The 27,200-nt window shown below is 36.4% G+C and overlaps 1 protein-coding gene across 5 annotated transcripts in view; it reads left to right on the forward strand.

Moving 5' to 3' along the window:
- Mindy3 (MINDY lysine 48 deubiquitinase 3) overlaps positions 1–27,200 on the forward strand; it is a 69,834-nt gene that overhangs the window by 1,702 nt on the left and 40,932 nt on the right. For 3 of the 5 annotated variants that reach the window (XR_003483292.2, XM_027405231.2, XM_027405230.2), the window contains exons 2-8: positions 7,762–7,841; positions 11,349–11,409; positions 13,073–13,243; positions 16,360–16,411; positions 17,282–17,396; positions 19,053–19,126; positions 20,272–20,351. The exons of 1 other annotated variant lie outside the window; for it this stretch is intronic. Coding sequence is in view for 3 of the 4 variants with exons in the window: in XM_027405231.2 (XP_027261032.1) it covers positions 7,762–7,841; positions 11,349–11,409; positions 13,073–13,243; positions 16,360–16,411; positions 17,282–17,396; positions 19,053–19,126; positions 20,272–20,351 (633 nt within the window). In the remaining variant the exon portion in view is untranslated. Of the gene's footprint in view, positions 1–7,761; positions 7,842–11,348; positions 11,410–13,072; positions 13,244–16,359; positions 16,412–17,281; positions 17,397–19,052; positions 19,127–20,271; positions 20,352–27,200 lie in introns of those variants that run through there. One more of the 5 variants, XM_027405232.2, reaches the window with a different exon arrangement.

The following is a 27,200-nucleotide window of genomic DNA, read 5'->3' on the forward strand; positions in this document are numbered from 1 at the left end:
GGTGTAAAATGGTTACTGTATAACAAAGTTATACTTAGATTCCATTTATGAAGCTACATTAGTCAAGTTACTTTGCTTGTTAAAATAAACCATTAGAGTAGTATAAAGTTGTTCATTTTTTGTTCATATGCCAGTTTTAGTTAATTCTTTGGAAATCCCTTTCGCTTGGAGAAGTATTCGTGTTGGGTTATTTTTTGAGCAGTCCTTGTATAACAATTTATTTTATTTTTTACTTAAAAAGTATATGTGTATGAATGTCTTGCTACCAAGTATGCATGTGCACCACATGCATGCCTTGTGCCCACAGAGGCCAGAAGAGAGCATTGGATTCCCCAGAACTGAAATTATGGATGGCTGTGAGCCTGCATATGGATGCTGGGAATTGAACCCAGGTCTACTTCACAAGCAATCAGTGCTTTTAGCTACTGTGCCCTCTCTCCAGTTTTGTTAAAAGCAATAAGTCTTTTGATAAAAGGTTTGAATTTAATTTTGTTTTTTTTAAACAAGGTCTCATCATGTATCTTGGTTTGGCCTCAATCTCACTGAGATCCACCTGCCTTACCTCCTGAGTGCTGGGATAAAAGACATGCCATATCTTGCCAGTCCAGGCTGGCTGTTTTTAATTTGACAATTTGCTTTTCATTTCAGTTTTTCCTGTTCATTTACTTACCTCTTTTATTATATTTTATTTAAATTACAAACAATCTTATTTTACACATCAATCCCAGTTCCCTCTCCCTCCCATCCTTCCATGCCCCTCACCATGCCCCCATGCCATCCCACATCCTGGAGGGTGAGGCCTTCCATGAAGGATCATCAAAGTTTTCAAGTCATTTGGGGCAGGGCCTAGGCACTCCTGGGTTCATACACTAGGCATACATTCTGGTTCCACTGCCAGAGGCCTGATAGACTGCCCAGTCTTCCTAGCTGACACCCATGTTAAGGGGGCCTGGTTTGGTCCTATGTTGGTTCTCCAGCTGTCACACTGGGGTCCATGAGTTCCCACTTCCTCAGGTGAGCTGTTTCTGTGGGTTTTCCCAGCATGGCCTTGACCCCTTCACTCCTCCCTCTCTGAAACTGTATTCCAGGAGTTTGGCTCAGTGCTTAGCTGTGGATGTCTGCTTCTGCTTCCATCAACTACTGAATAAAGGCTCTAGGATGGCATTTAAGGTTGTCATCAGTCTCATTATAGGGGGAGGGCATTTTAAGGTAGCCTCTCCACTATTGCTTAGGTTCCTAGTTGGGGTCAACATTTTTTTTTTCACTTTTTTAGTTCATTAGCACCACTTACTTCTTTCTTCCTATAAACCACACTGGTGTCCCTCTAGCCCTTGCAGCTTAAGCCTGAGATAGGAGAGCAAGCTTCAAGCTCCTGCTGTGGTTATTAGGTGAAGGGACAGAGTCCTGGAAACACTTGGGAGTCCTTGGAGCCAGTTGTGCAGGCATCTGAAAAAAGTGTTCCAGATAGAGGCACTACTTCTGTAGAAGTCTTACTGCCAAGCGTTCTCAGACAGTTAATCAGGGAACAGAAAGGAGCTCATTGGGGCTGGAGAGGGCCAGTGTGAAGGGGAGGGGAATAAACACTCTAAAAGTAATGTAGTCATATAAGGCTTTCTAGCCAATATAAGGATATTGGTCCTCATTCTGAATGAATCGGGAGTCAATGGAAGTTTTTGGAGCAAGGAGATACAGGTTCTGTATTTAGAAGGTGGATTTGATTGCTGTGGCTGAGAGGAGACAGTGGGGAGACAGTGACTAAGATCATATGGTCCCTGTAGTCCAGGAGGAGAGGTGGTGCTGATCAGGATAGTAGCATTGAGACAGCAGGAATCTGGCAGATAGACCATGTCCCAGCAGAACCCAAATTGGCATCTTCTCTGTCCGACAGAAGTAGTATTGATCATGGGAACTTTTGACAAACTAGGAGTTCAATTTTCAGTGTTTATTTTGTAACCCAGTGTTTGGCAGACTCCCTGCAAAGGGCCAGTGCCTTTTCTTGTTCTCAGTGTTCCTCATGGGTAGTGTAGGCACAGCTTTCCAAAGCATTTGGACTGCGTTTCTCCCTGACCTCAGTTTAGATCTCAGGGGCTCAGGAACCACTCTGTCCCTTCCTTCAGACTTCACTGTGTTTTATTGTTTCACCTGAAGGTGTGCTGGAAAAAGAGATACTGTCTAGAGCAGCTCAACGTGGATTTTATCTTTTTGTGATGTGGCAGGACTGTATTTGATTAAAATTATTTTGGGGATTTTCAGGAATAAGGGACAGTCTTTATTAAATAATATGGAAAATAAGATTTTTAACTTATGAAAAGTAAGGGATCATTTAAAAATATATAATGGGATAACAAGATAGCTCAGTTAGGAAAGGTACTTGCCACCAAGCCTGATCACCTGAGTTTGATCCTCAGAACCTATATGCTTGAAGGAGAGAGCCAGCTTCTGCAAGTTGTCCTCTCACAGCTACACACACACACACACACACACACACACACACACACACACACACACACAAATAGATAATTCGTTTGGGTCAAAGTTTGAACTTAGGCTTTCCTGGGCTGGAGAGATGGCTCAGCCATTAAAGGCTAGGCTCTCAACCAAATATATAAAGTTTTCCTTTCTGTACACAACTAAATTATAATTCACCTAATAGGCAATTTAAAGATCACAATTTGCAAACACATGAGGTTAATTACTTGATATCTAAGTATAGTGGAGTTTCTTTAATTCAAAGATTTGAAATATCTATACTATGGTGTCATGTTGTACAGGTTTTTTGAAACCTTATTTTACCTTTACTATGACTTCGTAAGATAGCAGAGGATAAACATTTATCTCCCATGATTAGCTAAGGAAAATATACTCCCTTCAGCTATTTGACTTAGCCTAGACCATCTGGCTTATAGTAATCTAACCAAGTCTGTGACCTTGGTTTTACACTGGTTAATAAGACTTTAGAGACCTTGCTTATCCAGTTGGTTAGATGTGCATGTGTCCAGAGCTCCTTCCTTATTCTTCTTGGACAAACAGTGGAAGTCTCTTGTCACCTCTCTATCCAAGTACTGACAAGGCCCGCCCCTGCTTAGCAGAAGAGAAGGTGTAGGGACTGGTGGATTCTGAATGGTATGGCCACTGACTCTTGGCACAGATTCTTTCTTGGCTTCACTTCTCTTTCCTAGCTTGAACATGAAATTTGGTTGTCTTAATGTGACAATCAGCCCTCTTAGTTTCCACTTTCCTTATTAAGTTTAATTTTTTTTTTTTCCATCCATCTTAACTACTTCCAGTGTGTTGTGTGCTGGATAAACCTGTGTCTGGCATCAGCACAGACTATTTACACCATACCGGAGTCCTCACTGATTCTACTCTTTATCCTCATCAGCTGTCCTTGTGCTTTTCAGAATTAGCATCCAGAGAGTTCCTTAGTTTTCACCTTTGTTCAGTCCCTTGACTCCAGTCAGTGACTTCACTTTTTTTTTTTTTTTTTTTGCTGTTGTTATTTAGCAATCTACTAAAATTTGTGTCTCTTAGGTCACTAGCTTTCATGTTTTCTGAGCTCGGGATCCTGTTTTATACTCTTAAAAATTAAGGAACTCGGCATGAAAGCATATATTAGCAGGGCTGTGGGAAATTATGTCAGGATAAATTGGGAAAAGTTTTATAACTTCAGGTGGGTCCCTTCCACCAGTCTCTAGTACTGTAAAAAGCCTGTGGGGCTAGGTACTCATTTGAGAACCTCTGCCTGGTTGGCAATCACTGTTGCCATGCTGCACCTTCTCGGCTCTCTTATAAGACTTACAGGTCTTGGATTTTTTTTTTTCCCCATACCAGTCATTGACTCAGCCCCATTTATTTATTTATTTTATTTGCTTATTTGTTTTGAAACAAACTATGTAGCCCTGGTTGCCTGGAACTCACTGAGTAGACCCAGGTTAGGCTCAGAGTTCACCTGCCTCTGCCTCCCTAGTACTGGAACTAAAGCATATGTCATTTTTTAGTTCATGCCATTCATTCTTTTAGCTAACATCCTGTCAAAATAATTCTTCATGCCACCATCCTTTTTTCATTCTGTGAAACTTGTGCAACAAATAGCTTGCTTTTGCTGTTTCTCCTTCTGTCATTTAAAGTCTGGCTCTCTTGCTAGCTCCATTTCCTTTTGTAGTACTTGCAGTGGCATGCTTGATCCAGCATTTTATGTTTTTAGCATTTGTCACAGCTGACGACTCATATCTAATTGTTCTTTTCTAGAACCTCAGCTACTATATTTCTGTCTTGCCTGTTTTTTCTAAGTTGTTATCCTGCATTGCTGATGCAGCCTCTACCCATTTTTTTTTTGATATTCTCAGCTTTATTATCTTGACAGTGCATATTGGCATTCGCTTTAACTGACCTGTTTCAGATGATTGCAGTTCCTATCTATAGTCCCAAATCTTGCCCTGAGGTTTAGTATCTCCTACTTCTAGTTCGTAGGAATGGCTGTTTTACATGTTTGAAACTGAACTGTTTTGCATCTTTATAAACACCCCTTATTGTCTTCCTTTTCAGAAATTCAACAAGCATTAATAAGCAGTGACTATACAGCATATGATTAAAAAACCATCAATGAAAACATGATACTTGTATAAAAATTAACATAAATGTAGATTATGATTAATGCCAGTTCTGCTAAGGTATGGTAGACTACTTAGGTTTGCAAGGAAGTCTCTAGGGAATTAGCATCTAAATTGAATCCTGAAAAATATAAAGAGCAGAATAGAAGGAAGCATTTCCTCTGGAGAGAAGAGAAAGCATTAATAACAACTTTGTAGCTAAGCAAAGTAATTGTAAAATGGATATCCATTGAATTGGTCGGGTCTCCCATGTCTATAGACCAGAAAAAGGAGTTAAGGTTTTATTTTACTTGCAATGAGGAGCCATAGAAAGATTTTTAAGCAGGTTATGACCAAGCTTTGTTTCTATTTCAGAAACACTCTCCAGGCAATACTGATGAATAGGAGGAATAAAGAGACAGGGAGCTGGAAGGTATGGTTGGAAACTGTCATCAGTATGCTAGGAGAAGGGGGATAGATAGCAGTTTGAACTATAAGGCAGACTAGATACGGGATAGAAATGGACACAATGAAGATATGTTTTGGAACCTTGAGCCAAAAGGAAGGAAGAACCCTTCAGAAAGAGCTAGCATGTGTTTCAGACAGAAGGAACATTATGCACAAAAGCCTGGTGGAAGAGGTGGAGGAATGGTTGAAGACCTGGAAGAATCTAAACAGTGAGACAGAAGTCCACAGTGCAGGACCACATAAGGACTTTAGATTCTGTGTGTCTGGTTTATATTTGGGGGTTACTTGGTTATAATCAGTAATGGAAATAGAGAAGTAGATGAAATTGTTAGGGGTAAATAAAATTCTGCATATTACCAGTGAGAACATGTAGAAAGGAAAATGCATGTCCCAAGGTCAGGCCTTGGGGATCATCAGCATTTAAGAGGTGCTGCAGTGAGACTGGGAATAAACAGGTTAAAATGTGCAAAAGAGGAACCAAAATGAGACCGAGTTTCTTCAGAGTTTATGCTCATGATTTTAGGCAAGTCTTGCACCATCAGATGAGTCATTAAGAGTATCCTGGAGGAATCAACAGTGAACATGGGTGAGAGTGAGCTAGGTGCAACCAAGGATTGAAAGTAAGCACATACTGTACGCTGAGGAGACAGATGAGAAAGGTAGGCTGTTGCATATTGATGACTGGGATAGGGATGAGAGTTCAAGAATGAGAGGGTGTGGGATGGGTTTTTGGTGGGATCACTTACTTATTTTTTTAATAAACTATGAAATACACATTAACTGCTGTTTGGAAGAGAGGCTAAAGGAGAGGTTGGTGAGGAAGCTCTGTATCCTCAACTTTTATTTTTAGTTATTTTTCTGTAGAAACTTCAGAGACGACTTTCATTTCTCTGTACCTATATCTACTCTCTGTATAAAGCATGCTCCAACTTTAAACTTTAATTTCATTTGAGAAATAACATCTGAAAATAGATCTTCTCCATAGGCTTTTATTAGGTCAGTTCCATCTTTTGGTCTCTTAAAAGAACTTTTCTATTTCCATCCTTTAAAAACAAAGAAAACTGTATAGTCCTGCAAGGACCAGGGCTTCCTCCAGCTCGTGCAGGCCTTTGTAATGTGCTCCCCCTCTGTCTATGTGCCACTTCTTTCTGCCCCTAACCTGCCCCTCAGCTGCATTAAATTTCCCTTTGATCTATCAACTTTTCCTGCCCTTACAGTCCCTCTCTTTTCAATACTGATATTTGCTTTGCCTGCACATCGTTTGCCTATCCTTGCTCCCAGGCAAACCCCTGCCATGATCAGCCTCAAGTTCATCTGTTAAGATGTGACTCAGGCAGAGTAAGTTGTTCGTTTTGCAACCAGGACATCCACAATGTCTTTATTCTTCTGTTACAATAACACTATCTTTTAGTATTACTGATTTACATGTCCCTTCAGCTGGATTATCAGCTCCTTTTAGACCAGAGGTCGTAGCAGTCTTGCATATATTCTGAATTGCAGGTATAAAATACTTTGTGTTTGCTGAGTTGCAGAATTTAGCCATTAGTAAAAATCACCAGATCCCTAGCACACTGAAGTTGAAAGGGAACATTTTAAAAATAAGACCACTGAGGCTCAAGGAGATAAAATGATTTTTCTAGAGTTTCTAGTAGATTCTCCTGACTTCTGCCCCAGGGCCCTCGGCATAATTTTAGCTACTATCAGTTAATTAGTTAGATTAGGAATATTTAAAGTAAGGTAGAGCCAATGTGTGAACACTTACTATCTATCATGCCATTTAGTGTTTAAATTACAGAATGTGACTCATAGATGGAAATAAAATAGGCAAATAGGCAAATACTCTGGCCACTGCCTAGCCCACTGCTCTCTTACATTGTTTTACTAGGTTTTGTTTTGGTTTGTTTTGTTTTGGTTTGGTTTGGTTTTTCCAGACAGGGTTTCTCTGTGTAGCTTTGGAGCCTATCCTGGCACTCGCTGTGGAGACCAGGCTGGCCTCAAACTCACAGAGATCCACCTGCCTCTGCCTCCTGAGGGCTGGTATTAAAGGCTCTCACTAACACCCGGCTCTCACTAAGTTATTTTTAATGAAAATAAAAAAGATTGAAATGAACAACAACAAAAATACTGTCTGGAAAAGAGTGGATTTCTATTCTTCCTTCAAACAAATTAAATTATCTAAAAGTAAGATTTGGAGGTGTAGCTTAGTGCTGAGTATATGCCTGGCATCCATGAGCTAATTTCAGTAATCAGACCAAGAAATAAAGTAAATTTAATGTCCTTCCATTCAAGTCCACTTTGCCTTTGTAGAGTGGCCTCTGGGTGTGAAATTGTGTGAAATCGTGTGTGTGTGTGTGTGTGTGTGTGTGTGTGTGTGTGTGTGTGTTGTGTGTGAGAGAGAGAGAGAGAGAGAGAGAGAGAGAGAGAGAGAGAGAGAGAGAGAGAGAGAGAGGGAGAGGGAGAGGGAGAGGGAGAGGGAGAGGGGGTGTCTTAGGGAGGACTTTATAAATATTTTGGAGGAGAGGTAATAGTTGCATAACATTTTCCAAAGAATCCTCTTGGTCTCCTAAAAGAAGAGTTGTTCTCTCTGATAACTGTAGATATTTTACTGTTGTAAAACATGATCGCAAAGCAAAGTACACGAACAATTCTTTTATAGGTGCTACTGGAATTATTTTTAATCCTTGCTACTTGCTTTCATTTTTAGGGTTTGTGTTTAGTGAATCAGAGGGATCTGCATTAGAACAGTTTGAAGGTGGCCCCTGTGCTGTTATTGCACCTGTTCAGGTAACATAGACTACTTTACCAACTCCTTAGATGAGGGACATGTTCAAAAGTTTAGCACTTGCATTTGTTTTCTGATGTCTGTACTACTCTGCAGAACAACCAGATGTGACTCTCTAACAGCTTTTACACATGAAGTTGTAACTATCCAAAATAAAAATGGATTCAGAGCATGAGTGAGTCTTTACAACAGTAGCATTTTGACTGTTTTCAAGAAAAAGTAAGAGGTATATCTTGATTTTTCAGAAGACTAGGAATTACAGATGGAGACCCATTTTGTAATAATAAATTTTAATGTTTTTGAATTTCAGAACCAACTAGTGCTGTAAACTGTTAAATTGCTGGGATCAACAGCTCTGGTTTACTGTTATATGTATGACTATCATTGTAACCTCAGAGCTGTTTGCTTATATTGCTATTCATACCTTAAAATGTTTATTGAATAAGAAATGATGCAAATTGCCAACTGGACAGGAAGGAGACATTTCTAAACTCTTGGCTACATAATACATTTGTCTCCAACTTTATCCTCCATATGATAACATCACTCGGTACAAAAAGTGTTTTTCTAAAAGAAAAAACCATCTCAGGAATGAAGAGATGGTTCAAGAGCTTTAGAACACTGGTTGCTCTTGCTGAGGACCCAGGCACACACATGGTACACATACAAAAATGCAGGCAAAACATTCATATACATAAAATAAAGCTAAAAATATTTAAAAAGTGAAAAGCAGTCTCCTCTGAGTTATTCCAACATACATCTTTATAGACCAACTTGTTTTTATTTCTTCAAAGAATAAAGCTTTTTTTTTTCATACTGGTAAAATTATTCAGAGAAATTTGAGTGTCTGAATCTTGTTTCAGAATTGTTAAGTATATAGAGTGGAAAATTAAGTACAACAATAACCATAGTACATTTATCTATTCTGTGTGATTACATATACTATTTATATAATATACTACAAGCAATTATTATATCTATTTTCCTAAGTGGCTGGGGCAAATTTCAGGTAGAAGTAGGATTCTTGTCTGAATGTGAAGATCCTATGCTCTTCATGTGTGTTAGATTTGGAAATCTATTTAGAGACTGTTTCAGTAATAGTACTATAATATTGAAGGTATGTGAATATGTGTGAACAGAAGATAGACTACAGGCATTTAAAATTCAGTGTATATAAATAATAAACAAGGGATAACTTTAACAGTAAAATCCTGGCCACCTTGTTACAGACCTTTGAATCATAGGTTTAATTTGAGAAACATACCAATATTTTCAATCAATGCAATTATTTTATTTATATTAGTGCTTTGGCTTAAACATCAAAATTAAATTGTTGAGTAATGAGAGAACCGAGTAAGTCAAAATATTAACATTAACCTTTTTAAACTATTAAATTTAGAACATGATGCTTCTAGAAAATGTACATAGGAATAGCATTAAAAGATAATTCACTTATTAAATAGAGTTTACCAAGACTTTATCACTTACTGTGATAAAGGAACTGTCATAAGTGGTGAAATAAAATGAAGTTTCATAAATATCATCAATATGGCAATTTGGGAGACTAATGGCTGTATACCAACCACAACTAAATATATATGGTCCTTATCTTGAACCATAAGAAACCCAAATATTAATGTACTAATGCTCTAAGAAAAGGGATTACTTTAAGCTCAGGAAAAAAATAGTTTCAGTAAACATTATTATCAAGAATGCTGTCTGTCTTACATGGGGAATTAGTACAAATTCGGTAAGAAAAACACTGTTTCCCCAGTGGTATGATGGGCATCACGGAGTAGTTGTTAACAGGTAGAATGATACTAAACAATAAAAGGATATAGACTTGCTTAGCTTGGGCTAGTAAAAATCAAACTAGAGCTTGATTCTATTTCTTTTTCTTTTTTAAAAACTCTCTAGATATATAATTGTCAAGCCATATGTGGGTGAGATGTACTGGCACTCTTGAATATTGTTGTCTAGTACAGATTTAACTAAGATTCTGTGAAGGTGTTCAGACTATGGCTAGAGGCATGATAATATAGAGTCTTGAGGCAATAATGTATTTCTGTGAGTCTCTCTTTAAAAATAACCCTTATGAAAAAAAATTCCTCATGAAGAAACTGATTTATAGTAGCAAAAGTTGCAACCAACCTAATGTATTGTAATAAAATTTAAATGAGGAAATAACAGCTAAATCTTGGGAATTTTATAGAAGTAGTGATTATGGCTATTAATTCCTGTGAAAACCAGAAAGTGCACATCTCAATATAATCATTGTAATTTCTTCTTATAAAACCAGTCATGAGGAACAAATGAAGGAAATATTATATGCCAACAGCAGTAATATACCTCCAAAGTTTGTACTGCAGATAATTATACAAGGTGGTTAATTTATGTTGATTTTGGATGATAGTATATACTTGATGGTAGTGTTTGCTTTATTCTGTGTAAGTACCATTGAACCTTACTGTTGGAGGTGGTAAAATTCTTTGAATTGATGGCTTGCTAGGTGCCAGGTAGTATGCTGAGTGCGTTGCATGCATTTTCTTCTATAACCCTTACTGAAATTTTTCAAAGTTTGTCCTAGCATTTTTGATTAATAGGGTAGTTAATCAAGACTCAAGTTTAGGTCCTTCTGACTAAAAGCAGTCTCCATTCTGCTTTCTTGTAGCATGTGAAGAGTCCTATATTACCCCTGTTTCTTAGACTTACCCTGAACAGATTCATATTCAACAAGTGGAACCCAAGAACATGCATTTAAACAAGTCAACCGCACTGTACCTCAATGAGGCACTGCCCTATATCCCACTGCTTTCTATGACATAGGCAATAAAAAATTAGGGATCAGTTTGTTTTTCTTTTGAATCATATAACTTGATGACTCAAATCATGAAGCTGTGAGTTCTTGTGAGAAGTGATTGCTCTAATAGTTGGATTATCTTTTTTTTTCTCCCATACTCTTTTCTTTCCATAGTCCTGGGCATCTAATCCATAATCTCACCATGATATGCAAGGGTTCTACTACTGAGCCTCATCTACAGTGTTTTTTTTGTATTTTAGCTTGAGACAGGGTCTTGCTAATTTCCCAGGATGGCCAGTATTCTTTGTATAACAGATCAGGGCTAACAAGGAAGAATCATTGTTGTATTTAAATGTCTCTACCCCAGAAATCCAAGAGAAATGTAGACATGTTCCTATACATTCACTATGTGAACAGAACACTAACTTGCTGTAATTTCTAATAACCTCTTTATAATGTGGATTCTCTACTTATTAAAGAGTATGTATCTGAGGTGGGTAATTTGTGACTCTGGGATAAAATTTATATTACTATAATCTAAGTAAATAACCATATACATTGACTGTTGAATGGGGGGGACTATTTGAGGTTTTAATAAAACTGCTCAAAAGAACAGAAAGGTAGTATTAATGTTTTTATTTTTAAAAGTAAACGAGTTGCATGAGATGTGTCTATAATGCATTCTAACCATTGCTTTAATTGTGTAAAGGCATTTCTTTTGAAGAAGCTTCTGTTTTCCTCTGAGAAGTCGTCCTGGCGGGATTGCTCAGGTATGATAGCTGGCTTTCAAGTTCTTACTTATCTTCTCTTTTAAACCTGGTCTACACAGCATTTATTGTTAGTAATTCAATTTTAAAAAGAAAGTCTGTTCAATAGGAAACAATTGGTGGGATAGTATTTCTTGAATGTTTCAGGAAGTTTCATAAACAATGACTTTGTTTTAAATTTATGATAGGAGAAGGAAGACAGGGTATTGTAAGTAAGGGAAAACACTTGGCTTCTTGCTAAAATGGCTGTTTCTCTTAACTTTTAGATGAAAATTTACTCTGGTGTTTGTTTGTGTGATGGGATCTTGCTACATAATAAGTCTAGCCTGGAACTTGCTGTTTAGGCCAGGCTATCTTATTGCTAGGATTACTCTTGCTCTACCATGTCTGTTTGTTGTTATTGATCTTCCTCCTCCCTCCAGGTCTCCTTTTTTTTTTTTTTTTTTTTTTTTTTTTTTTTTTTTTTTTTTTTTTTTTTTTTTTTTGGCTTATTGAGCTCTGATCAGGAACTCGGTGTTCTCTTTTTATTCCTTTATCTTCCATTATAATGGAAACACTGAAAGCAATTCAGGATGTTGCCTGATAACAAACATTTTCATTCCACTTGGCAATTTACAAAGATCTTTCCTCAGTTACAGAATTTCATGTGAGCCTCATAGTCACTTCTAGAAGAAAGCAGGATATTGCAGTGCCAATATTGCCTATAAGAACATGATAGCTTCCATCCTAACCCATGACCAGATAATCTCATGATTTTGAACTGAAGAGTTAAAGGTGTCCTGGTCATACATATTAAGTGTTGATATGAAATGGAAATGCACAAGTTCAATAAAGATATTTTCGGAGTCATTTATTAACGTGACTTTTAATTGCAGAAAACATTTCTTCCCCAAAAGTACAGTCACTTTGACAAATTTGGAAAGCATTGCTGTGATGCAAAATGCATGGAACTGTTACTGACTATGAAGAACTTTCCATTAGGAAAGACAGAATCCTCTTTTATCATAACATGTGATATAGGATTTTGTTAGTAGAGCCTTTACTTGGAAGTTTGACTGTGATAGTGCATCTGGAGAGGGGCACCACTAGAGAGAGGGAGGAACTGCTCATGTTCTAGAGGAAATGGCCTTGCTTGTGCCATCCACAAAACACCAGTGTTCAGCTTACTGTGGAATGGTATAGTAGCTTCTGGTTTATTCAGCATAACAGTGGTTGCTATCGTAATGGATTGTGGTTTTTGTGTGCTGATGGTGTCGTATCACCTTGCGCTTATTCCTGTAAATTGGTCAGACATTAGAGTTCCGAAGATGAGAGCAGAGGTCTCTAGGGGCCCTGTTATTTGTTATGCTTGATTCTGCAGTAAAGGAACCTGAGTGTTCAGATGCTCGAGACAGATGCCTAGCACACTGTTTCTCATAATGTTAAATTCTGCGTTTTCCAGGCTGCTGCTTCTGACTGACACCAGTATTTAAAGTGATAATATCTTAATCCTTACCCACATTGTTTTACTAAAGAGTAATTTACAGTCTCCCAGTTATATACAGACTTTCCTTATTCTTACAAAACACTTGTTTTTTTATTATTAAGCCAAGGCATTTGTGCTATTTGTCATGACGATTTTCTTTTTCAGACAAACCATTATAACTTATACTTTGGTTATTTTTAGAGGAAGAGCAGAAGGAACTCCTTTGTCATACCTTATGTGATATTTTAGAAAGTGCTTGTGACAGCTCTGGATCATACTGCTTGGTTTCATGGTTGAGAGGAAGGACAACTGAGGAAGCGGCTAGTATTGCTGGGAGTCCTGCACAGTCTAGTTGCCAAGAGGAACATTCTTGTAAGATACATTTTTATTTCATGAAGTACTTTCTTGTCCTTTTGCTTTAGTAAAACTTGAAAATTTTGAAGAAAAAATATTTTGTTTTTATACCTCTTTTTCTGTCCTAAGATTAATTAGTAATCTTTAATATTTTGCTTCCTTTTCCAATATTTTAATTAGTATAAGACAATTCATTTTTGCAAAAGGAGTTACATTTACCTTTTAAGCAATTTAAAAGAATTCTAGTTAGCTTCTACTTGATGAAATCTCCTTTGAGCATTAAATCTTTGGATTTTAAAAATCTAAAGAATATACATGTGCATTATTCTTCTTTAGATTAAAAGGGGGTTTTAACGCCATTAAATGCTTGGATATCCTTAGTTGCTTTCTAGAACAAAGGTGGAGACATTTTCTTTATTATATGCTCTTATTTTGCTCCTGATAATTTTGGACATTGTTATATATCTTGGCCAAGGTAATTTTAGTTTTGTTTTATTTATGTCTTAAGTTTTCCTGACTGTAGTTTCTTTCTTTAACATAATCTAAATAATGTCTATTCTCGTTCATAAAATTATGGTTTAGTCCCAGCACTTGGGAGGGAGGGGCAGATGGATCTCTGTGAGCTCAAGGCCAGCCTGGTCTATAGAGCTAGTTCCAAGACAGCCAGGGCTACACCAAGAAACCCTGTCTCAGAAAAAAATAAAAAAGAAGAAAAACAAAGAAAAGAAAATTACATATTTCAATATTCTTAAAGTGTCCTAAATATTGCCAAAATGCGCTAGTAAATTTGAGACTTCTGGTGGTAGGGAAAATAGATACGAGTTGTTTTTCTGATTTGCTTTGGAGGAATAATCTTGCTAGTAGGTAATTTTTGATAATTGGTAGCCCCAACTACGTAGACTGAATAAGTGATTTATTCTATCTATACCACAGTGTACTTACTACCTTCTGTATAGGATGGTTTTGAAAAAAAAAATAGATACCTGATGTTAGGAAGTTAAATACTTGATTATGTGCAATGTGTACTACTACCCATATAAAATTGTCTGTGAGGCAGTATTGCCTTCCTTGAGCTGAAACATCCCAGTATCATTTTCCCCCTACCTCTGCAATTAGAATGGCTTGTGGCTGCCAAATTTTAATTTTAACATTTGCAAGGAACAATTTTAAAAAATTAAAGTTATGTAATGTTTCTTTTCAAGCCTTTAAAACATTGCCTTTCAAAAAATTTATTTTGGAGTTCATTATGACATTTAAAGAGAAAGAAAACTACCCAAAAGGATGACAATAAAACTTCATTTAAGAATACTTTTAAAATGTTTTGTAAATTTTACTATGTGGCATGTAAGCATGTTAATTGCATTTGGGACACTAAATTTTGAGAGAGAGAGATTTAATCTATTTGAAGAGTTTAAGCTCATTTATAGCATTTTCCTTTGGCTTTTAATGCATACCATGCACTTGCTGTAGAGGAAGGGCCTCATTGCACAGTTCCCTAAGTAAATAATTTAGATGGGTGTGTTATATTGAATACCCCTCCCAAAAAAAGACATGCTGTAGAATTTTCTAGTTTACTTAATGCTAATTTTAAATAAACATGACATAAAACCATATTTGAAATATCTTTAATTTCATATAGATTTAAAACATTTTAATAGCTGAAAATTTGAGAATGTATATTAGATACTAACAGTTAAACTGAACTTACATTGAATTATTTATTCCATATAACAATCTGTTTTACCTGTCTTTCTTTATTCCCAGCTGTTTCTCCTCCTATGTCTTATTTACCATTATTTCTGCCTGCTAAGCTTTAAGTTTTTTTTTTTTGTTTTGTTGTGTTTTGTTTTTTTTCTTACCTCTTTAAAGTACTCTCTTTATGTCAACTTTCCAGTGCAGCGTAAGCAGGCATTATAAAACAGTATAATTTGGAAGAGATTAAATAGGATTATTTTATTTTCATTGAAAAGTGAAGTATTTTTCCCTCTCATTGATTTTACATTGTGTACAGCATTAATTCCATTGGCTTTTGTGGTGTGTATATTTTTTGCTTTTTGGTAATGCATACTTGTTTATAGTAGTATTTTCTTGGGTTCAATTTCAGTTTGTTTCTCACATAAACCAAAAGATAAATTAATCTGTTTGGATTTCTAAAGATTTTAGAAACTCATGTGAAACACTGAAAAGTTAAAACTAGGCTATATAAAGCTAGTATAATTTGAAATTTTAAGTTGTAGATAAAATTTTAATTCTGATTTCATAATCAGTTCTCTTAAACAGTAGTAAAAATTTATGTGTGAGACATACTACTATTTATTTCATGAAATTGCTCATTGCAAGAAAGTAGGTGTTTCTATTGGCTTTTGAAGACTTTAAAGTCTGGAAGTCAAGACTGAGTCTACCTTCCAGTGCTGGCTAGAACTTGGTGCTCTTAGGTCCTGTGTGGACCTCAGTTCCCTCTTCTACAACCAGGGATGAAGGGGCCATGGCCACTAAGTGAGTTCAGGCTTGTGCTCACAAGAGTGTCCAGCACCTAGTTAAACCTTAGTAAATGTCATCTTTGCTTTAAAGTTTTTGGTTTTCTTTAAAAATTTTAAAACTTGTACTTTATTAATACAATCTTAACAGTTATTGAAAATTTGTAAATGGTTTCATGAATGAATGAGGAAACAAACTTAAATCTGCCCTTGAACCTGTGTTTCAATGCTATGCCTTTTATACACCTTTGTTTAATAAGTGAGCAATAAGCCTAAGAATTTTATAGTGGAAAAGGTCAGCGCTGATAGTTACTTCTATTGTAAACTGGGAGATTATTTTATAGTTCAGGACACATGACAATGTGTGACAAATAGTCAGTAGTTCCTGTTTTGCATATTCTCCCAGCTGTAACTGAATTGTACAGAGATGTTGTTACTTAGTAACCCTTCTACATTCTCAGTTCTGTATCTAGTTTAGTTATAACTAGTAACTAAGATTATAAACTATAAATTCACCTTACTCAGAGTGAACTGAGACTTGTAAGGGAATAAGAAATAGGGAATGTTTTGATTGCTTGAAGTATTTACAGCCTGCTGTGTATATCTTGTGTCATTTATTTGCCATGTGTAGTGCTGAAAAGTGTCTTTTATGTATAGCTGCCTTGGCTGTCGAAGAGCTTGGCTTTGAGCGATTTCATGCATTAATTCAGTAAGTAACATTGAAACATTTAAAATACTTACCTTGTGGACACATTGCCATTTTAAGTCTGTTCATACTGTGGAAACATCCTTAGCCTTACATAGTACTCTACTTAAACACGAGCTTAAAATACCTTGTTTGAGCATTAATTTGCTTTCAACTTTAAAACTAATTTATATATGCATGTGATTCTAAGTCCTAAAGTAACTAACTATCCAAGTATACTTTTAAAAACACTAAGTTAAATACCTCTTCATCATTATCAGTGAAAAAAATCATTTGATCATGTTTTTCTCTTCTGAATGAATGTAAAGCCATTTGTAGTGAGACAAATACTAGGGTTATTTATCTGCCAAAATATGCTTCCTGTAATTTTCATTAAAAATGCCCATATTTCATCAGGACATTTAAAGATTCCATCATAAAATCAAAGGAAGGCTTCTATGTGACAGAATTATAGGTGGCATTTTGAAATTTAACATTAATTTCTTTTCAAAGAAGCCACAAATGTATACTGTAGTTTTAGCCCTCAGATGTTCATTGAAGAGCTTTCATCCTTTACTAGTTGTCTTGTTATTGAACACCTCTTTGAAAAGGGCCAGTCTGTTGTCTAAACAATTGCATGGACTGAGGAACTGGTGCTAGGTACTGCATCTAAGAGAGGCAGAGGCTCCCTGCCAGGACTCAATCTTAGTGGACTGGATTGCAGGGAGTTGTCAGCAATAGTTTTTCCTTTCCTTAGCTAAATTTGTTTTTAGAACTTGAAGATACTTCATAAATATCTCCTGTGTGTATGTTGTGATGAATAAGAGTTTAAAATTTTTTCCTCTTATTAATGGAGTAATCAGGATACTAATACTTGATTCTTCTTCCCCCCAGAAAAAGATCATTCAGAACTGTATCAGAATTAAAAGATGCTGTCTTGGACCAGTATTCAATGTGGGGAAACAAATTTGGAGTCTTGCTTTTTCTCTATTCTGTATTACTGACAAAGGTTTGTTTAAGATGATTTACTGTCTTAGCTTAGCGCTGCTTTTCCTGCTGTTAAATGCTGTGTGGCCTCTGTTTGTACATCCATGGTGAAGAGTCTTGCTGCTGATAAGGAGTTTGCTCCTGCCTCCATTCAGTCTTTAACCATGTTCACACCTTGCTCCCCTCTGCCCTATGGACCTCGGAGGTGATTGATACTGTTCTAATCATGACATGCTGTCACTTAGTTTGGTTTTCTTTGATCTTAGCAATATCTAGCACTTGACTTTTAGCCCCTGTAGAAACCCTTTCTGACCCCTCTTGTCTGGATTTAGTTGATAATCCTTGTGCTAGGTTTTTGTTTTTGTTTTTCATATAATTTCTCATATTGTTTTAAAAAATTCTGTAATAGCTTTAGTTCCTTCTTAATGTGTTTTCTAACTCTTTTCTCCTCTTCTGAATTTTAGAATTCCAGATTTTAGAATTCTAGAAGAGTCATTTCCTGGGTCCTGTGTAATTCTTTTCTTATTTTTCTTTTATGGGTAGTTATTTCTGTTAGCTTACCTCTCTGCAACTAACTCAAGCATGCACTCTTCTGTTCCTGTCTTCATTTTGCAAATACCAATATCAAATTGCTCATAGCCTTTCAGTCTCATTTGGAATGTCTCCTGATTATACCTTATCTGAAATCAGGGTTATTTGTTTTCCTTTACTAATTTTTTTTATCATAACTCTAAGATGGGTATATGACATCGTTTTTAAGGTTTTCTATTTTTTATTATAAAATGACATACTAATAATTACATTATGGTCATGTTTTGGGGTGATAGTTTCTATATTTTATTTATTACATGCAGAAAATATTTTGGGAAAATAGAAGATATGACTTAAGTTTATTAAAGGGACTCGTGGACCGACTCTGAAGTAAGGACCATTTGGTGGATGTGTGGATGAGAGAAGTTATACATATGGAAAAGTTGTAATAAAATTTACCAAACAGTAGGAGCAGCAAGTATAAAGAGGAAAGGGATATTGGGGTATAACACAGCTTAGGAGATCATAAATACTTCAGTTCTACTGCAGTGTCAAATAACTAGGGACAACTGTGAAAGGTAATACAATTTTTTAATATGGAAATGACTGTGTGTGTGTGGTGTGTGTGTGTGTGTGTGTGTAAGATTCTGAAATTGGAATGAGAATTTGTGATGAAGACATTTGGTATATAGAACACTAGAGTCAAGGAAACTAGGAAAATAGTATTGTAGTGGAAACCTAAAGCAGGATGGTGACAATAGAATGGAAGAGAAAGGGAACAAATAGAATAAAGAATTAATAATAACAGAAGTTGACCAAATATTAAACAAGTTACTACATTAAGTAATGTAAGGTACCAAAAGTGCTTGGAGGTCAGGTGATTGGGTAGCTAGGGGCTAAGGTGTTGCACCCTCATGAACTTTTTTTCACTATTCACTCTCAACAGTGGTTCTGCCTCAAATTCTGATACTTTCGGTATCCTTGCCTGTTTTAGCCATTACACTAGTTGTTCCCTTCTTACCATATCAAACGCAACCCCACTTCAAGTCTGGGTAATTCGAATAGTACTTTATAAACATATAGTCCAAACTGATCATACTTTGTACTTTATTTTAAAATGAAGTTAATGAAATCTTGGTTTCTTTAGGGCATTGAAAACATAAAGAATTCAATTGAAGATGCAAATGAGCCTTTGATAGACCCCGTGTACGGGCATGGCAGGTAAAGGCTGCAGTCTGCTGTCTCTTACTGAACTTAGGAGCAGGAGAGTTTCTGATGAGTGTGTTGGCAACAAGTCGGGCTTGGTAGCCCTGGGCTGCGTGCATTGCATTGCTTTAGCCAGTGTTAACATCCAGTTTCGAGTTGTTTACACATGACTTATTATGACAGGTATCTTGTCAAGATATTTTTAACAAAGCCTCCTTTATTATATCCATTTATGTATTTTTTTTAAAAAGCTAAATTTACTCACATTAACCTAGAAATAAGTATTTTCTTACCTATCTGTGCTAGTTTCTTTTGGAGATAAAACAACTCTTTTCTAGTTTTTTTACTTTATTTTACCAAAAATCAATGGAATAGTGAAAATTAATCTATTCTCACACACATCCTTCTTTTTAGATATGTCTGCTTTAGTTGTTAACATTAACCTATCTTCTATCAAAGACTGCATATTAAATATAATTATAATGTTCTCCATCTATTACAAAGCCAAGGTTATTGGTTGCGGGGGCAAGAATGTATGTATAAGGATAAATATTTTAAATGTTGTTAAGAATTATGCTGATTTAGTAAAGTGAGCTTTTGCAGGTTCTTCTCCAAGACACATGACTTCATTGCCAGGTAGTAATGTTTCCAGTTCCAGTTGGTTCTCCAGTACCAAGTAGTCAGCCAGTTCCATGCACATGCAAGGAACACTATATAGACCAAGTAGTTTGTATTTATTTAGGAGATTGTGTATGTATGTGTGTAAATATATGTAACAACAAGAGAAAAGAGGCAATTAATTTGAGAGCAAAGAGGTACATGGGAGAGATTGAAGAAAGGAATGGGGGAAATGATATAATTCCAAAAATTATTATGTATAAAAATAAGTGTAAATACTAAGTAAACAGACAAATACTTATCCCTTTAAATATGCCCTTAAAGTTTTGTGGCTTCTATGATTATGGTAACAGATGCCATTGTAGGGCAACACTAAGACCTTCACCATAGCCAGCCATAGAAAAATGAAGTAAGGTTTCCTCTCATTTCGTGTTTTAACATAACAAATATAAGAAGTCATTAAAATCTTTATTGTAGGAATTACTTAATTTGAAGAACAAGTTTTACGCTTGTTTTAACTGATATTTAATTTTTATTGATAGCCAAAGCTTAATTAACCTCCTACTGACGGGACATGCAGTTTCTAATGTATGGGATGGTGATAGAGAATGCTCAGGAATGCGTAAGTATGTTCTTTGCTATGGCCTCAAATTATTAATATTTTAGTGAAATATGGGAGATTGATATTCATCTATTTAATGGCTCTCCATTATATGGATGTTAAGGTAAGTGCTTTCTATTAGAAGGAAACTTCATAGTTTCCAGGACACCATAACATTAAAGTGTAGATTTTTGGAAGCAGGCAGGCAGTCTTGGGTACCAAATGTATGAGCTTGGTCAGACTTGAATCCTCAAGGCTTTGGTTTTCTCTGTTTTGTTATTGGGACTGTGGGGACTAACTTTAGAAATAGTAATCTATCTCTTAGTAGATGTAATATATGACTACTTATCCAGGGACAGCTCTGCATTCAGCGTTGGGAGTTATGGGAGATTATAAAGTAATTGGATTACTTGTTTTGCCAGTATCCTGGGTTTCTCTGTATTACTTTTTTAATTATATTTTATTAGTAATTAGGAACAAGCTTGCTTCAGATGTCAATCCCTTCTCCCTCTCCCTCCCCCCAACATCCCACCTGCCCCTAGCCATCCCCCCTCCACTCCCCAGGCAGAGTAAAGCCCTCAAAAGGGGCTCCCCAAAGTCTACCACATCATCCTGGGCCAGGCCTAGGCCCTACCCCATGTGTCCAGGTCAGGGGAGCATCCCTTCACAAGGGATGGGCTCTCAAAATCCCTTTTTTTTTTAAGACCTTACATATTTAATACAGTGCGTTACCTCTGTACAAATGGAAAAAAATTAAGTTCAACATTTCTAGACCAATATGGCTGTTAAATTTTGTACAATGCCAACTCAACACGGTAAACTGGGATACTTTTTTCCAAAGTTGACAGCACAGCTAAAGTTTCTAAAAATTCAGACCAATAATGACAGTATGTTATGCATCAATAGCAGCAACAGCTCTGTATTACTTTTAATATATACTATAATATGCTGGGCAGATTTTGTTTTCTAATGCTTTCTATCTACTTACCTTTCCAACTACATTTCCATTTCTGGTTTCATTTATTTTGTTTCAGTAGCTTCTTATGTTGTTATGAACATCAAATGAAGTGCATTAGCCAGGCCATTCCCTTAAGCAGAGCTGATGCAAAGTAATGAATTAAATCCCCTTCAATTTATTACTGGACAGTCTGAACTCATTTCTGTAGTCATTTAACTTTTATGGAATAATTGCAATAAACCTTTTACTGAAATGTCTATTGTAGGACATGAAGCTTCATAGTTCCTGTTTGTAGGCAAATTTATGTTTTCCCCCAATTTGGTGTTCGATAGAATGGTTACCAAACAACAGAGTATATTACATTTGAGAAAATGTTACTGCTTTTCATTTATATGATTCTTAACTTTTAACTTGCATTTTCCTCAAATTTTAGAAATTTGTATAGCTATTTCATAGGAAAAATACAGTGTTAAGAAAAATTTGAGTAAAAATTATAGAATCCCAGAATTTAGAGAACACAATACACCTTTCCACTGTACTGTTTGGAAATGAAGAGCCTGACTCCCTCCACTAGGTAATGTGTTCAGTGTAACTCCCTTAGTGGGGAAGTTAGAATAAGAGCCCAGCCTTGCAAACTGCATGGATACTGAACCCCACAAGTGCTGTCTTGTTCAGTGCTCTGTACAAGCACATCCTAAGGACTCGCCATTCTGATTTAGTCTAAAAGCATGTGATTCTGCTAGCTAAAGTGCCGGTCTCTCATGGGTACTGTGCAGTTTCTTTGATTTCTCCTCCTCCCAAAGATTCCTGGTCTCTGAGGTATCTGCTGTAATTTCAGATAACTAGAGAAGGAACTGTGGTTTAAGTATCTCTTCCCATCTGGCCTCTATCAATCACTGCTACTTCCTACTGCTTGCTGTGGTCATAACTTTTAGTCTTTTGTTCATTACTAAGTTATCCTGGTGCAATTTCCTGTACATTCTCCTCTCCCCCCCCCCTTCTCGTTACCATACTACAGAACCCATATCTCCTGCCCTCCTGCCTCCCCTTGGTACATAGGCTCTTACCATTTTGAGTCTTACCTCAGTTACAGAATCTGTTCATCACTTATATAAGCCTTATTTCTGGTATATGCAAATTCATTCTTTTCTGATTCTTGAGGTACTGTTCAAGACTGTTATTTCACTATGGGTAGTTTAAAGTACAGTTTAAGAATCAAAACTAAGCCATGGTAAGAAGATAGGGTTGTCTTCAGAAAGAGAATTGCCCCAGTCTTTAAGAATGTTGACTTGAACTCAATTCTGCTTTCAGATATTTAAATATGAAATAAAAATCCATACATTTACTCTGTGTATTTCTGGCCTAGATAACATGGTAAGGAAGTATGGAACATAAACAAAAAAATATGTAGTTTTCAAAGTAACGCAAGACAAGTTACTTCCCTTCCTTAATTTCCCTTTATGTAAAACTAATACAGTCTTCAAATGGCTATTAGTAAGAGGTCTGTAATGAAGATAGGCTCATAGGAAAAACTCAATTCTCTGTCAGATGCTTATGCACATAGTTTAGGTGGATGAGAACCTGTACATAGATGATTCAATGTGTGGCAAAAGGAGTCATGTTGAACTGTACATATGCTGAGGAAGGAGGGAGCTTTTCTCACTGTGTCTATGTTGGCAAGTGTAAATAGACACAGGAAGACAGACAAACTGAGTAGAGCTGTGTTCATCATTTAGAGAGCTTAAAACAATGAACAGTCGGATCCCAGCTGAGAACAGTTAAGGGTAGAACTTTTAGGTGTTGGGACATGGACATAAAACTTCAAGGTGGTTCTGCTGTGCAGCTGGGTTTGAGAACCAGTGGGTTTGTGATGAACACTGATAAAAAGAAAGACTGTATCAGCATAGGCTGGAGTGACAACACAGAACATACTGAATACCATATTTACTCCTAGTTAAGTATTAGATAAAAGAATCATTGTAAGTATTGAGCAGAGAAATAACACAGTGAAATCTAGAAGAAAAAGATGCTGTCAGTTTTTTGAATTAATTATTGGAGTGGAGTCACTAGTTGAAAGCTCTGGCACATAGCTCGACAATGGGAAAGGTACAGGGCAGTGATAGACAATGGCACAGGAAGAAAAAGAGAACACAGCATTTATTTACCCCCTACAAGCAGTGTGTTTTGGGTATGTCTTTTTAACCTCATTGTGGCTAATGAAGCTGAGGCTTGGCTAATTATTAATTTGTCCAAAGTGAAACACCTGTGATTAAACTAACAGGACTTCTTACTATGCCAAGGCCTCTGCTTGTTATCTGTAGAATATCCTCCTTCTAAATCAGCCCATCTTGTGCTCATTTTGGCAGCACTGACACTAAAACTTACAACAATAAATAAGTCCACCTTTATGGTAGAGTCTACAGGAGATAGAACTTGTAGAACTCCTCATATTAGAGGTGAGAGTGAAGTGCAGGTAATTATCACAATTTTAAATCAAACATACTGCATTAATTAACACATGAAACATGGGAAAGACCTTAAAGTGTGTTTATTTTGACAATATACTTAATCCTTGTCATATACTGCCATTATGTACTACATTTCTGTGCTAGTCACCCTAAAAGATAGATGTTTGCCCACATAGAGAGAAGTTAATCCAAAGGGCCTTGTCCTCAGTGTAGAGTTGGGAAAATAAGCTTCGAAGTATTTGTCATTACTTGAGAATGAGGGCTAAAAGTAAGGTCTTTCCTTAGTAAGGTAATTGAAATACAAATCACCTGATAAGAGGGTTGCTCTTCAGGTGTGTGGGCTAGGATTTTGCTGGTGAGCTGGATAGAAGTGAGGCCTTTGATGGTTACATGGTGTTTGTTGTAATCATTAAAGGTTGCTTCTGCTGTACACAAGGGAAAACAGCCACTTTTAATGGGAGCAGCAGGAAACAGGAGTATGGGTGTGAAGTAGTCGGGAGAGATGCATGTTCTTTTAAAGAAATGACAAGCAGTGGAGAAAAAGAAACAGGCTTCATTAAACTTAGGAAACTCAAGAAAAGAAAGTTTATTGAGTGTGTGAACATAGGGAAATGTACAAAAATGAAGAAAAAAGGTATGAATTAACTGCTCCAAGGAGTAACGAGCTGTTATGAGGTCAGATTAGAAGAAAGCAAGTGGGATTGGCTTAAAGTGGATCTCACTGGTTCAGCTATTAGATTTTGGGGTTATTTGTTGTGATTTTGTTTTGTCTTGTTTACCCAGCAATAATCACTCCTCTGATGATAGAAGAGAAAGTGGATGTTAGGTGTGACCTAGGAATATTCAGTGAAGAATGAACAAGGCATTTTTCACCTTTAGTTGTTAAGGTTATTAGTGTTTGAATTGTTACTTTTGCCTTTTGCCTTGAGCAGTTTACCTTGGGTGAGCATGTAGATGGTTTCCAGTTTGCTACAAAATGAATTGGTAAGAAACATTGTGTGTAAGTCAATCCAAATCAGTGTTCTTGCAAGATTGATATCTTTTTTCTCTCTCTTTTTATTATTATTATTATTATTATTATTATTATTATTATTATTATTATTAATTCAAGTTAGGGAACAGGCTTGTTTCACATGTAATTCCCCTCTCCCTCTCCCTCCCCTCACCCCCATTCCTTCTCCCCCACCTCCAACCTACCCCCCACCCCATCCACCCACCACTCCCCAGGCAAGATTGATTTCTTAAATTATATGTATATTAAAAATTTAGTCAACTGTTGACTTTTTCTTAGTAATAACTATTGAAATATAATCTATGTACTACGCATGCCACCTAGTCAAAATGTAGAATAAATCAAATCTGAAATGCCTTTCTTGCTTTATAAAGAAATCCTGGTCCCATCAGCAGTAGCTCCCCATACTTCCATTCACTCCAGGTTGACAACTAAGAATCTGCCTTCTGTTTCTATATATTTTCATGTCCTGGACATTTAATATAAATAGAATTATACGATGTCTGATGTTTGTGACAAAGTTGTTTTACCTTGAACAGTGTTTCCCTGTACTGGTGCTTTACTTTTATTAATGAGCAAGCAATATTGCAGTGTGTTGGGCAAGCCATGCATATTTATCCATATTTGTTGGACTTTGAAATGGCCACCTGTCTGTTATGATTAATGCTATTAGCGATATCTGTGTGCAAGTTTTTATGAGAGCATGTGTTTTTATCTTTCTTTGCTATGTACCTAGAAATCGAAATCATGAATACTACATTAACTCAGAAGATTGACTCTTTGGGGGAACATCTGTTAAACTGTTAATTAATAGCAACTTTGTCTCTAAAATGTGCCTCATAAAGTATTAACATATTTTCCTGATGTAGAGTTGTGGTTTTTTATTGTTGTTTTTTTGTTTTGTTTTGGTTTTTCTGTATCCTGGTTGATAAGCGAATGTTGTCTACCTTTAATATTTGGTCAGTTTTAGATAAGTGATAATGTATTTTATTTGACATTTGTTCTACTTCCTAATGAACCTGAGCTTAGTTGGTTATTCATATGTAAGCTTTGAACTGTTTTACCCTCTGGGAATTATCTCTTCTCATCATCTGCCATTTTAGGGGGAGGAATTGCTTTATCACAATTTATAGGGCCTTATAAGTTCTTTTTCAGTTCTTTATAGTGCAGGCAGTTTCTCCCAACCTTTTCTTATATAAATTTTTCTTAGTGATGTCTTTTGTTCCCAAGGTTTTCGCTTCCATCATGTAGAGTCATTTGATATTTTCTGTTTCAGTTAGGCTTGGGTGACTCATTCCCCCTTTATCAATTCTGTATTTCTATTATCCCAAGGTTAAACTAATATCCTCTAGTATTTTCTTCAAATGTTTTACATTAGTATGTCTTATCCGTTCATCATTTTTATACATTTATTTAATGGCTAATTATAAGGGATAATTGATGCCCATGAACTTACGTGGAAATATAGAAATGTAAACTCTAAGGAATATGGTCATTTCAGAACTCTGCAATTAAGAATATGATTTACAATTATGATTTTTCAGGATTAATAGATTAGAGTGCTGCTATCCTGAAATTGTATTACTTTTAACAACATGTTTTATTAGCTAGAGCCAGATTAAATGTCCTAGTTAAATCTACATTTGACGTCATCAGTCATTTTATAGTGTGTATATGTGTGTGTGTATGTATGTATTTTTAATGTGAATAGTAGCATATATTTCAAACATTTTGGAATGTAAATTGTGTGCTGGTTAGTCTTTTGTTGTCAGCCTGACCCAACTTAGAGTCACGTAGGAAGAAAGAACTTCAAGTAATTAAGGAATGGTACAAATCAGGTTGGCTCCTGTGATAGTTTGAATGAGAATGACCCCATAGGCTCATATATTTGCATGCTTAGCCACCAGCTGGGGAACTGTTTGAAAAGATCTAGAAAGATTGGGAGGTATGGGCTTGTTGAAGTAGGTGTGGCCATGGAGGAAGTGAGTCACTGGGGGTGGGCTTTGAGATATCAAAAACCCACACTAGACCCAGTGTCTATCTGTTTCCCACCCTTTACCCCACTCACTGCCACCTGCCTGTTGATCAGGATGAAAAGCTCTCAGCCATTGCCAAGCACCATGCCTGTTTCATGTCATGAAGTTTTATTTGCCCTCTAAAACTATAGGCAAGCTTCCAATTAAATGCTTTCTTTTATAGGAGTTGCCTTGGTTGTTGTGTCTCTTCACAGCAATATAACAGTATCTAAGGCAGCCTGTGACTGTGTCTGTGAGTGACTCTTGATTGATGGTTGATGTAGGACGACCCAGCCTACTATGGACTGCACCATCTATCTCTAGACATGAGGGATTGAGCTGTAATGTATAAGAAAGCTCGCTGGGCCTGAGCCTGGAATTGTTCTAGGGAGTGAGGAGTAGGCAGCTTTCCTGTGT

Source organism: Cricetulus griseus, chromosome 3 (assembly GCF_003668045.3).
Source record: "Cricetulus griseus strain 17A/GY chromosome 3, alternate assembly CriGri-PICRH-1.0, whole genome shotgun sequence".
Taxonomy (NCBI): Eukaryota; Metazoa; Chordata; class Mammalia; order Rodentia; family Cricetidae; genus Cricetulus; species Cricetulus griseus.